Genomic DNA, 13,075 nt, shown 5'->3' on the forward strand with positions numbered 1-13,075 from the left:
CAAATCCGCCCCACCATGCCAGAAAAAGTTGCGTGTGTTTGAATTGTGTTCTTGTAGTGTATGAATCTAGCAACATACTGTGTGTGCTTCTGTTTGGCAAATATTTACTGTGTGCTCATTTTTTAAAATGTAGTAATTTTACAGCAAAGCTTTTTTAAAAAAAAAAAAGCTTTTAAAGCAAAGCTTAAAAGAAGAATCATGCATTTATAAGATACTCATAGAAGTTATCCATATAGTCAAGAAAAAAACATTTTCAGATAATCCTTAAAAACAAAAAGAATTCAGATTGGACTGTTTGCTTTCTTAAAGGAATAATTCACCCAAAATATTAAATTCTCTCATCATTTACTCACCCTCATGTCATCCCAGATGTGTATGACTTTCTTTCATCTGCTGAACTCAGATGAAGATTTCTAGTAGAATTGCTCAGCTCTTTTGGTCCATACAATGCAAGTGAATGGGTTCCAAAATTTTTAAGCTCCAAAAATCACACAAGTCAGCATTAAAGTAATCCAAACGACTGGTTAAATCAATGTCTTCAGAACCGATATGATAGTCCTTTTTTACTGTGAATTCTCCTTCCTGCTCAGTCAATTTCCACTTTAACTTTCAATTTCAACCTTTTCTTCTTGTGTTTTTAGTGATTCACATTCTTCATGCATATCGCCCCCTACTGGACAGGGAGAAGAATTTATAGCAAAAAAGGACCTAAATATTGATCTGTTTCTCTCACACCTATCATATCACTTCTGAAGATATGGATAAAAAACACTGGAGTCATATGGATTACTTTTATGCTGCCTTTATGTGCTTTTTGGAGTGTCAACATTTTGGCTATTATTGTATGGACCTTCAGAACTGAGATATTTTTCTAAAAATCATAATTTATGTTCTGCAGAAGACATCTGGGATGGCATGAAGGAAAGTAAATGATGAGAGATATATATATATATATATATATATATATATTTTTTTTTTTTGGGTGAACTATCCCTTTAATAAATGTCACTGGTCTTGTTGTGCTTACATCACCTAGTACTTGAAGGAAAAAAAAATCATGATCATTTATCAAAATGTAATAACTTCCTCAGTCACTGAAACAATTGTAGTTTTCTTCTGACATAACCAAAACTTTGTGGGTGAGGAAAAATAATATTAACAAATATTATCAAAACCTCAAATGTCTCACCCAATCAAATCCTGAAGCATTAAATCAAGTCACACCCTCCTTTATTTCCCACTGAATAAACTGGACAGACTATATGCTGAATATGTTTTTCTACTTCTACTAAATGTGGACAATATTTCACATCAATATATATAAAATGAAATGAAAAGCTGACAATAGAAAAGTTCTCCAGAGAGATAACAGAAAGAATAATGATTGAACATTAAATGTCTCTATAATTTTCTCTCCTTCTCTCGTTTTCTACTCAGTCAATCAGGTAAAAGAGATATGGAGAGAATGATGAAACAAGGGAATACAGAAAGTGATCTGAGCTGATTTTAACCACACGTCTGACTTTTTCCAATCATATTCACGCTTTTACACTCTTGTGCTGACCTTAGTGGCCGCTATGGAAATTCCTTCAATGATGTCATGAGACATGAACCTCAAAGTCCTCATTCTGACCAAAACTTTCCACAAAAACATCACCATCACCTTTCTCTCTGTCCACATAATTTGAGTGTCTGTATAGCACAAACAGTGTGGAACAAGTAACATGCCAAAAGTTTAACACTTTGGGTTAGGAGTTTGTTAAAATCCCTAACCTAAGTATGAGCAATGTGATCATTAGGATCATTATACTGGTGAAAGAAATATATACAGTATATGGTGATGAAAGCCACAATACAAAATGCCATAGATGAAAATTTACTAAGTAATCCATTATTTTGTAGAGGGGGAGAGAAATTTTGTCTATGAAGGAGAAAAACCTGTAGTTTTGGAGCAAAAGTTTAGAAAGGTGCCAGCAGCATCATTATTTTATTTTTACACAGAGATAGGTAGGTCTATTAGTAAAATCAGTTAACTTCAGCACCCCATGTTGCGTTAAATGCCAGTGGCGTGAGTCCAAAAATGGAAAGAAAAAAAACCTACATGGTTTTCAACAACTGAAAATGAGCTGGAACCTTATTAAGAGCACCGTATCTCTGGGATTTAACCATACAGGGCCCCAAAAATTTGAATAACAAAGTTTGTTCTGAACCAGAATCTAAAACAATATTAAGATTTTTGTAATACTTCTGGAGTTAATCACAACAAATTTGGAAAAACAACACAAAAAGTGTTTTTTTCTCCACATTTTTGGACTCACACCTTTGGCATATAATGTAATAAGGGGAGCTGAAGTCAAATAATTTTAGTGGTAGACCTACCTAGCTTTGTGCAAATATGAAATAATGAGGCTACCAACTTTCCTTAGGTTATTTTTGACCTGTAAATTAGTTCCATGTCATGTGTATTCTGTTGATTCATGTCTTTTATTTTGAAATGTTTAGTTCCTGTTTCCCTTGTCATGTGATTCCTGTTTTCCCTCCATGTTCATGTGTCATGTTTTCATTGGTTTATTGTTTAATTAGCTTGTGATCAGTTCTGTTTGTTCATTGGTTTATGTTTCCCCATGTCCATGTATTTAAGCCTCATGTTTTCCATTGTGTGGTTGTCTAGTATTGAATGTGAAAGGGTATGTGCAAAGTCTAGTCTAGTCTAGTCTAGTCTAGTCTAGTCTAGTCTAGTCTAGTCTAGTCTAGTCTAGTCTAGTCCATGTTTTGTTTTGTAGTTAGGGTTTTGGATTTCATGTTTATTTAATAAACTGCACTTGGGTTCTTCATCTCATCATCGTCTTCGTCATTGCCAGTTCCAGCATACATTACATTCCAAAATCAATATCACATATATATACAGTATACACAGTGTGTGTGTGTGTGTGTGTGTGTGTGTGTGTGTGTGTGTGTGTGTGTGTGTATATATATATATATATACACACTGGCGGCCAAAAGCTTGGAATAATCTACAGATTTTGCTGTTTCTGAAGGAAATTGGTACTTTAATTCACCAAAGTGACATTCACCTGATCACAAAGTATAGTCAGCACATTACTGATGTAAAAAACAGCAACATCACTATTTGAAAAAAGCCATTTTTGATCAAATCTAGACAGGCCCCATTTCCAGCAGCCATCACTCCAATACCTTATCCTTGAGTAATCATGCTAAATTGCTAATTTGGTACTAGAAAATCACTTGCCATTATATCAAACACAGTTGAAAGCTATCTGGTTAGTTAAATGAAGCTTAACATTGTCTTTGTGTTTGTTTTTGAGTTGCCACAGTATGCAATAGACTGGCATGTCTTAAGGTCAATATTAGGTCAAAAATGGCAAAAAAAGAAACAGCTTTCTCTAGAAACTCGTCAGTCAATCATTGTTTTGAGGAATAAAGGCTGTACAATGCTTGAAATTGTCACAAAAAAAAACCTGAAGATTTCATACAAAGGTGTACACTATAGTCTTCAAAGACAAAGGACAACTGACTCTAACAAGGACAGAAAGAGATGTGGAAGACCAGATGTACAACTAAACAAGAGGATAAGTACATCAGAGTCTCTAGTTTGAGAAATAGACGCCTCACATGTCCTCAGCTGACAGCTTCATTGAATTCTACCCGCTCAACACCAGTTTCATGTACAACAGTAAAGAGAAGACTCAGGGGTGCAGGCCTTATGGGAAGAATTGCAAAGAAAAAGCCACTTTTGAAACAGAAAAACTAAAAGAAAAGGTTCGAGTGGGCAAAGAAACACAGACATTGGACAACAGATAATTGGAAAAGAGTGTTATGGATCTTAACCCCATTGAGCTTTTGTGGGATCAGCTAGAGTGTAAGGTGCGTGAGAAGTGCCCGACAAGACAGCCACATCTATGGCAAGTGCTACAGGAAGTGTGGGGTGAAATGTCACCTGAGTATCTGGACAAACTGACAGCTAGAATGCCAAGGATCTGCAAAGCTGTCATCGCTGCACGTGGAGGATTTTTGATGAGAACTCTTTGAAGTAGTTTAAGAAGTTCTGAAATTTTTTTTCAAATTGTAATAGTAATTTTTCATGTTATTAATGTCCTGACTATACATTGTGATCAGTTGAATGCCACTTTGTGAATAAAAGTACCAATTTCTTTCCAGAAGAGCAAAATCTGTACATTATTCCAAACTTTTGGCTGCCAGTATAAATATATATATATACAGTGTATCCGGAAAGTATTCACAGCGCTTCACTTTTTTAACATTTTGTTATGTTACAGCCTTATTCCAAAATGGATTAAATTCATTATTTTCCTCAAAATTCTACAAACAATACCCCATAATGACAACGTGAAAGAACTTTGTTTGAAATCTTTGCAAATTTATAAAAAAAAATAAAAAAAATCACATGTACGTAAGTATTCACAGCCTCAATACTTTGTTGAAGCACCTTTGGCACCAATTACAGCCTCAAGTCTTTTTGAGTATGATGCTACAAGCTTGGCACACCTATTTTTGGGCAGTTTCTCCCATTCTTCTTTGCAGGACCTCTCAAGCTCCATCAGGTTGGATGGGGAGCGTCGGTGCACAGCCATTTTCAGATCTCTCCAGAGATGTTCAATCGGGTTCAAGTCTGGGCTCTGGCTGGGCCACTCAAGGACATTCACAGAGTTGTCCCGTAGCCACTCCTTTGTTATCTTGGCTGTGTGCTTAGGGTCGTTGTCCTGTTGGAAGATGAACCTTCGCCCCAGTCTGAGGTCCAGAGCGCTCTGGAGCAGGTTTTCATCAAGGATGTCTCTGTACATTGCTGCATTCATCTTTCCCTCGATCGTGACTAGTCTCCCAGTTCCTGCCGCTGAAAAACATCCCCACAGCATGATGCTGCCACCACCATGCTTCGCTGTAGGGATGGTATTGTCCATGTGATGAGCGGTGCCTGGTTTCCTCCAGACATGATGCTTGCCATTCAGGCCAAAGAGTTCAATCTTTGTTTCTCATGGTCTGAGAGTCCTTCAGGTGCCTTTTGGCAAACTACAGGCGGGCTGTCATGTGCCTTTTACTGAGGAGTGGCTTCCGTCTGGCTACTCTACCATACAGGCCTGATCGGTGGAGTGCTGCAGAGATGGTTGTTCTTCTGGAAGGTTCTCCTCTCTCCACAGAGAAACGCTGGAGCTCTGTCAGAGTGACCATCAGGTTCTTGGTCACCTCCCTGACTAAGGCCCTTCTCCCTCGATCGCTCAGTTTGGCCGGGCGGCCAGCTCTAGGAAGAGTCCTGGTGGTTCTAAACTTCTTCCATTTACGGATGATGGAGGCCACTTTTTTCTGTACCCTTCCCCAGATCTGTGCCTCGATACAATCCTGTCTCGGAGGTCTACAGACAATTCCTTGGACTTCATGGCTTGGTTTGTGCTCTGGCATGCACTGTTACCTGTGGGACCTTATATAGACAGGTGTGTGCCTTTCCAAATCATGTCCAATCAACTGAATTTACCACAGGTGGACGCCAATCAAGTTGTAGAAACATCTCAAGGATGATCAGTGGAAACAGGATGCACCTGAGCTCAATTTTGAGTGTCATGGCAAAGGCTGTGAATACTTATGTACATGTGATTTTTGTTTTGTTTTTTGTTTTTAATAAATTTGCAAAGATTTCAAACAAACTTCTTTCACATTGACATTGTTTGTAGAATTTTGATGAAAATAATGAATTTAATCCATTTTGGAATAAGGCTCTAACATAACAAAATGTGGAAAAAGTGAAGCGCTGTGAATACTTTCCAGATGCACTGTATATACACACAGTCACCTGCTACTTTATTAGGTACACCTGTTCATCTATTATTCATGCGATTATCTAATCAGGCAATCATGTGGCAACAGTGTAATGAATAAAATCATGCAGATACGGGTCAGGAGCTTCAGTTAATGTTCACATCAACCATCAGAATGGGGGAAAAATTGTATCTCAGTGATTTCGACGTGGCATGATTGCTGGTGCCAGACGGGATGTTTTGAATATACTGCTGATCTCCTGGGATTTTCACGTGCAACAGTCTCTAGAGTGTAAAGAGAATGGTGTGAAAAACAAAAAACATCCAGTGAGCGGCAGTTCTGTGGATGAAACGCCTTGTTGACCAACAATCATGCCATGGTCTAAATCACTGTTATCACATCTTTTCCCCATTCTGATGGTTGATGTGAACATTAACTAAAGCTCCTGACAAGTATCTGCATGATTTTATACATTACACTGCTGCTACACGATTGGCTGATTTGATAATCGTGTGAATAAGTAGATGTACAGGTGTACCTAATAAAGTGGCCGGTGAGTTTTTATATATATATATATATATATATATATATATATATATATATATATACAGTTGTGCTCAAAAGTTTGCATACCCTGGCAGAAATTGTGAAATTTTGGCATTGATTTTGAAAATATGACTGATCATGCAAAAAAAAATTAAGGATTGTGATCATATGAAGCCATTTATTATCACATAGTTGTTTGGCTCCTTTTTAAATCATAATGATAACAGAAATCACCCAAATGGCCCTGATCAAAAGTTTACATACCCTTGAATGTTTGGCCTTGTTACAGACACACAAGGTGACACACACAGGTTTAAATGGCAATTAAAGGTTAATTTCCCACACCTGTGGCTTTTTAAATTGCAGTTAGTGCATGTGTATAAATAGTCAATGAGTTTGTTAGCTCTCACGTGGATGCACTGAGTAGGCTAGATACTGAGCCATGGGGAGCAGAAAAGAACTGTCAAAAGACCTGCGTAACAAGGTACTGGAACTTTATAAAGATGGAAAAGGATATAAAAAGATATCCAAAGCCTTGAAAATGCCAGTCAGTACTGTTCAATCACTTATTAAGAAGTGGAAAATTTGGTATCTCTTGATACCAAGCCAAGGTCAGGTAGACCAAGAAAGATTTCAGCCACAACTGCCAGAAGAATTGTTCGGGATACAAAGAAAAACCCACAGGTAACCTCAGGAGAAATACAGGCTGCTCTGGAAAAGGACGGTGTGTTCAAGGAGCACAATACTTGTTGACCCCTCTCCAAACATAGCGCTTATGGTTGTGACCATAAAGCTCTATTTTGGTCTCATCACTCCAAATTACAGTGTGCCAGAAGCTGTGAGGTGTGCATATTGTAACCAGGCTTTTTTGTGGCATTGGCTTCTTTCTGGCAACTCGACCATGCAGCTCATTTTGTTCAAGTATCGTCGTTTTGTGCTCCTTGAAACAACCACACCATATTTTTCCAGAGCAGCCTGTATTTCTCCTGAGGTTACCTGTGGGTTTTTCTTTGTATCCCGAACAGTTCTTCTGGCAGTTGTGGCTGAAATCTTTCTTGGTCTACCTGACCTTGGCTTGGTATCAAGAGATCCCAAATTTTGCACTTCTTAATAAGTGATTGAACAGTACTGACTGGCATTTTACAAGGCTTTGGATATCTTTTTATATCCTTTTCCATCTTTATAAAGTTCCATTACCTTGTTATGCAGGTCTTTTGACAGTTCTTTTCTCCTCCCCATGGCTCAGTATCTAACCTGCTCAATGCATCCACATGAGAGCTAACAAACTCTTTGACTATTTATACACAGACACTAATTGCAATATTAACTGCCACAGGTGTGGGAAATTAAACTTTAATTGCCATTTAAACCTGTGTGTGTCACCTTGTATGTCTGTAACAAGGCCAAACATTCAAGGGTATGTAAACTTTTGATCAGGGCCATTTGGGTGATTTCTGTTATCATTATGATTTAAAAAGGAGCCAAACAACTATGTGATAATAAATGGCTTCATATGATCACTATCCTTAAATAAAAGATTTTTTGCATGATCAGTCACATTTTCTAAATCAATGCCATTAATATCAAAATTTCTGCCAGGGTATACAAACTTTTGAGCACAACTGTATATGTTAATATACTGTTAAAAAGAGGAAGTGAGTTCACTGTAAGCACTTAAATAAAACCATAATTTAAACCACATGCCTTAGCCAGCTTGATGTAATGAACTCTTAGTCTAGTGTGATTTATCTGTGACTGAGAAGGGTAAGAGACGCTTATCTCACCTCTGGTCAAGATGGAAAAAGTGCATTTTAGTTATCATTTTAACATGTATTGTTTATTTAAATGAAATGCAGTCTAGAATTCTCTTTCTTTCTCTCTCTCTCTCTCGCTCTTGCTCTGTTTATCTTAGAAGTCCATTGAGGAATTGGTGAGCTTTTAAAGAACTGGATTACATGGCCAGACTCTGAAATGAAATATGTTACCTATGTGTGTGTGCAGCAGGGGTTTGGTTAAGGATCTGTGGTGGTTTGGAGTCTCGCTTTGTGGAAAAAACACACATGGCTCTTTCCATTTCCTCAAAACACTTCAACTTCAAACATTCAGGTAGACCAAACCTTAAAGACACATCGACATTCCATGAACATTCTGTGTGTCTGCGGTCGAAGCCCTCAGTGTCATCACATACGTTACCTTAAGTCTTACTTATGTCTCACATTTAAACCACACAATCCTTTATTTCTCATCATCAAGACACCTTGAAATCACAAAACACATCAGCATGTTTAAAACTAGATTTTTTTCTGAATGTGGGTAAAAAATCATTGAAGGTTTTCATCTATGGTTTGTCTGATGAATGATATGAATCATGTTTTTTTATGTCTTTCTGTTGAATAAAGTATATGCGAAATGAATCATGTGAAGTGAAATATTTATTGCTAAGAGTGCCGTTATGCTCCAACCTACCATTAATTACACAAGGAAGTATTCATATATCAAATCTCTCTCTCTCTTTGTTTTGTTTTTTTTGTTTTTTTTGCATTTGGCCATGTTCAGAATGGATTACTATAGTACTGCATACTGTGCAGTATACTGTAGGCTACACTGTATACTACCTAATCAAAAAAAGTAAGAGAAACAGTAGACAGTATGCAATGATGAGCATGCTGCTCTGTCGTCACATGACCTCATTTCGCCACATGTTTAATTCAGCAAGAGGCATTCAGTTAAATGCAATTATTTTGCATGTCTCAACTTTTGGCAGTGCTAATGTTAAAAATTGTATTTGTCATTACTTCCGATTCATTCATCACACTAAAAACTCAAGATCAACTTGAGCACACTGCACACAGTACTCCACGCAAAGTGCTCTGGTTGTGAAAAAAAATATTTGTGCAAAAATGTAAGTATTACGTGCATACAGAAAACTTGCATATCAGATGCATACTACAGAGTTTTTTTTTTTTTTTTTTTTTGCAATACTGACTGACCAAATAAAGCCACAACCACACTTCAGTGTGCTATATACAATACTTATTCTAAAACCTTTATGGTCAATCTGACATTTACACACATACAGTATATACACAGTACAGTTTATAAATCCTTGTGGCACGGAAACCCTACAATCTTAAGTTGGCCCAACATAACCACAACTAGGTGCTAAACAAACATGCACACGTTCTCTACATTCACATTTGCTTGAGTTAGTCACAGGAAGTTGCTGAAACATTTGAGAAACATTAAAGACAAAGTTGTGACTTAAATTAGAAATAACTGAGCACTCCATCAAGTGTCCTGAGCAATGAAGGAGAAACCTCTGAGCAATAAAATGCTTGAGAACCTTTTAGGGACACTTTGAGAACATTTTAAACAAAGTTCTGATGAATATTCTGGAACATCTAAAAATGTTCTTTACCTCAAACACCTCCTCGTCCAGGATACGCGTTCCGAACACCACGATCCCTTTAGTGTCGATGATGGGGTGAGGGCTTCTGGACAGCGTCCGTGTGATTTTCTTCTTACAGTCCAAAATCAGAGTGATGCTCTGCTTGTGAACGCTGATCGCCACACGGTGCCACCTGAATCACATAGAAACGAGTGAGGGTGTGTGTCAGAGTGTGAACATTTTCTGTCTGTCCATCCATCTATCTATCTTTCTGTCTGTCTAGCCATCTAGCCTTATGTCCATCTTTCTATCTATCTATCTATCTATCTATCTATCTATCTTCTAAAATATGGTGTCTGTCCATCCGTCTTTGTCTATCTTTCTGTCTGTCTGTCTGTCTGTCTGAAAAAAATCACAGCCAATCAGAACATATTTGATGATTAATATAAGACTATAAGGAGCACAATTTTCAACCAATCAGATTTCTGTTTGGACGGGCCAGCCAGAAAACATGCCCAAAACAGAAACCACATGAGACTGTATTAAAACCTAACACTAGTGTTTGATCATTAACACACACTCTAGTCTCTGTGTTTACTTACTTTCCGTCTGCCAGGTTGACCCCTCTGAAGAGCGGGTAGTCCTCTGGACCGGGTTTTCCCTGGTGGTCCTCATACAGGAAGACAGGAGAGCGTCCCACCTCCAGACCGAGCTGCTGGATGCCCTGTTCATTATACACTGACAGCAGGAAGGACTGACTGCCTTTTTTAGGCCTCACCGTCACCAGTATGGAGAAGTCCTCAGGAAACACGGATGCTAGAGATAGAGATAGATAGATAGATAGAGAGAGAGAGAGAGAGAGAGAGCAAGTTATTAGTTACTAGTGGAAATTACACTGATTGGTGGTCATTCAACAATAGTGATAGCATTTCCATCTGAAAATGGACACGTAATTGGTCCTTCAAAATTTGATAGTTTCAAGGGTTTTCACAAAACAAATACAGCATGTAAAAACATCCTTTAGCCTCAGGAAGAACTTCTGAAGTGTACTTCATAAAAATCCTTTTGTGTATTGTCCCACATTTTTTTAGTGTTTTCAGTAACCCCACTGCAGCAACTTAATTAAAATGTGTAACAGTTGTTTAATTTAAATGAATAGTAAAAGTAAAAAAAACATTATATTGTATGTTCAATATACTATATTTTACAAAAAATATATATTTTTGATAATTTTATTATCTTTTCTTTTTACTGAAAAATGATGTTTCTACACAGCGGCACTGTGGAGCAGTGATAAACATATATAAACATATTTTCTGCTCTAAGAGATTTTCAAAATTAAATTAATTGTAAATAATAATTCTCAGATCATATTTACACTTCCAGGTTACAGTCCAAAAAGTGTTTTAAAACAGATTGGCCTCAATAAGCAAATGGGGCACTTAAGCCGCACTCAAAAATATATGAATATTATTCGAATGTCATTACATAATAAATCAACATAATAATGAACTATGTGTCAAAATTTTGAAAGAAAGCACAAATACACAAACAAAATAGTTTACAAAAAGAAGTTTGCTTTAAATGATAAAACAATAGATACTGTTCAATATAAAGTATTTTGACAATTTCTGGTTGTCAGACTTTAGTGGAACATCTCAGTAGTTAATGTGATGAACTACACCTGTGTTAACCTGAGAGGAACTGACTTCATACAACCACTAAAAATCACTAGGACACCAGCTGGTTAAAAGTCATTGAATAAGTGTCTCAGAAAAGTGAAGTTACTTCTGAAAAAAACTCGAGAGGCATTTAGTTTGATATTTAGCATCTAAAAAGTAAAAACATTTATACATTTTTAAGCATGACTTATGTGAAAATATTTTGGGGGGCCACTGCATATGGTTTTCTATAGTAATTGTGCACACTGCAGTTTGACGTTTTTGCCATCTGAAAGTTAACGACAGTATCTGTCACCACAACTGTAGAATGACCCTTTTAGGGTTTTCTGGGTGCAGAGAACAGTTAAGACTAGAAAGAAAAAGAGACAAGGGTATTGCATCACGTCTGTGAGTAGAGAAATGCTGTCAGGTAACACTGATAAAGTGTTTGACACGGAAAACAGCAGAATGGAAAACAGTCAGATCATCTGACAACAGTTCTGGGGACTTGGCACATCTTTGGGAAACTCTGTTACAGTGTCTAAGTGTGTGTGTGTGCGTGCAGGAGTCTTATTGGTGATAAGCGTTTTGGATCTACTGAGGTGGAGGGAAGAAAGAGAGAGAGAGAGAGAGAGAGAGAGACAGAGATGAGGAGAACATCTGTTCCCAAAGAGACATTTTATTACACTAATTTATCTAGCAGAGAGAGGGGGAGAGAGCAAACAGAGAGAAAGAATGAGAAATAGAGAGAAAATTACTGGGATAAACAGAGAGATCAAGAAAAATGGAGAAAAATATAAGCGCAACACTCTTAAAGGAATAGTTCACCCATAAATGAAAATTCTGTCATCATTTACTCACCCTCATGTGGTTCCAAAACCTGTATGACTTCCTTCCATCAGAAAGAAAAATAATCAGATTTGGAACACATTCAGCACAGTGTGAATGCTAGAAATACTTTACAGCTTCATAAGATACTCTACATCACCGTATCGCTGTGTAAGAGATATTCCTGATCACTTTATGGCTTCATAAGAAATATTCTCTATCACTTTACTCCTTTGTAAAATATATTTTTGATCACTCTATGGCTTCGTAAAAGATAGTCTAGACCACTTCAATACATTATTGTTTTGCATAAGGTATTGAGGGAACAGAAATGGAGGGAGAAGGAGGAGTTCAAGCTCTTTGATGCATGTGTTTCGGTGTTTCGGTCCACCATCTCCTTCTTGATCTGTCCATTCCTTCTTTTCACACCATTTTATACATCACTCTCACACACTGTTTTCACTGAGATTTTCCTCTCTGGTGTCTGTGTGTGTAACATGCAGTGGAATTCTCTTGTGTTTAATCAAACACAGAAATACAAACCCATTAATCACATTTCTCCATTCATCTCCACAAATCCTCAGATAACCTTGTGACATGTGTATATGAGTGTTTTGTGATGTGCATATGCTTGCACTAGTTTTAAATGCACACACACACACACACACACACACACACACACACACACACACACACACCCAAGCCAACAAGAGATGCTCTGTGCTTTTGTCCTGGTTTCCTGTGTGGGTGTGTGTGTTATAGAGAGAGACGGATCTGAAGTCAGTCTAGAGGTCAAAGGGTAAGAGCCAAGGGCCATCACTCTGGAGACAAGGTCTGCCAGTTACCAGTGTAACATGAAACA

The 13,075-nt window shown here is 37.5% G+C and overlaps 1 protein-coding gene across 2 annotated transcripts in view; it reads right to left on the bottom strand.

The window, feature by feature from the left end:
- LOC127430972 (collagen alpha-1(V) chain-like) overlaps positions 1-13,075 on the bottom strand; it is a 146,168-nt gene that overhangs the window by 88,867 nt on the left and 44,226 nt on the right. For both annotated transcript variants that reach the window (XM_051681104.1, XM_051681103.1), the window contains exons 3-4: positions 10,327-10,540; positions 9,755-9,917 (exon numbers count right to left, since the gene is read on the bottom strand). In XM_051681104.1, the coding sequence (XP_051537064.1) occupies positions 9,755-9,917; positions 10,327-10,540 (377 nt within the window). The remainder of the gene's footprint in view (positions 1-9,754; positions 9,918-10,326; positions 10,541-13,075) is intronic.

This window comes from Myxocyprinus asiaticus, chromosome 40 (assembly GCF_019703515.2).
Source record: "Myxocyprinus asiaticus isolate MX2 ecotype Aquarium Trade chromosome 40, UBuf_Myxa_2, whole genome shotgun sequence".
Classification (NCBI taxonomy): domain Eukaryota; kingdom Metazoa; phylum Chordata; class Actinopteri; order Cypriniformes; family Catostomidae; genus Myxocyprinus; species Myxocyprinus asiaticus.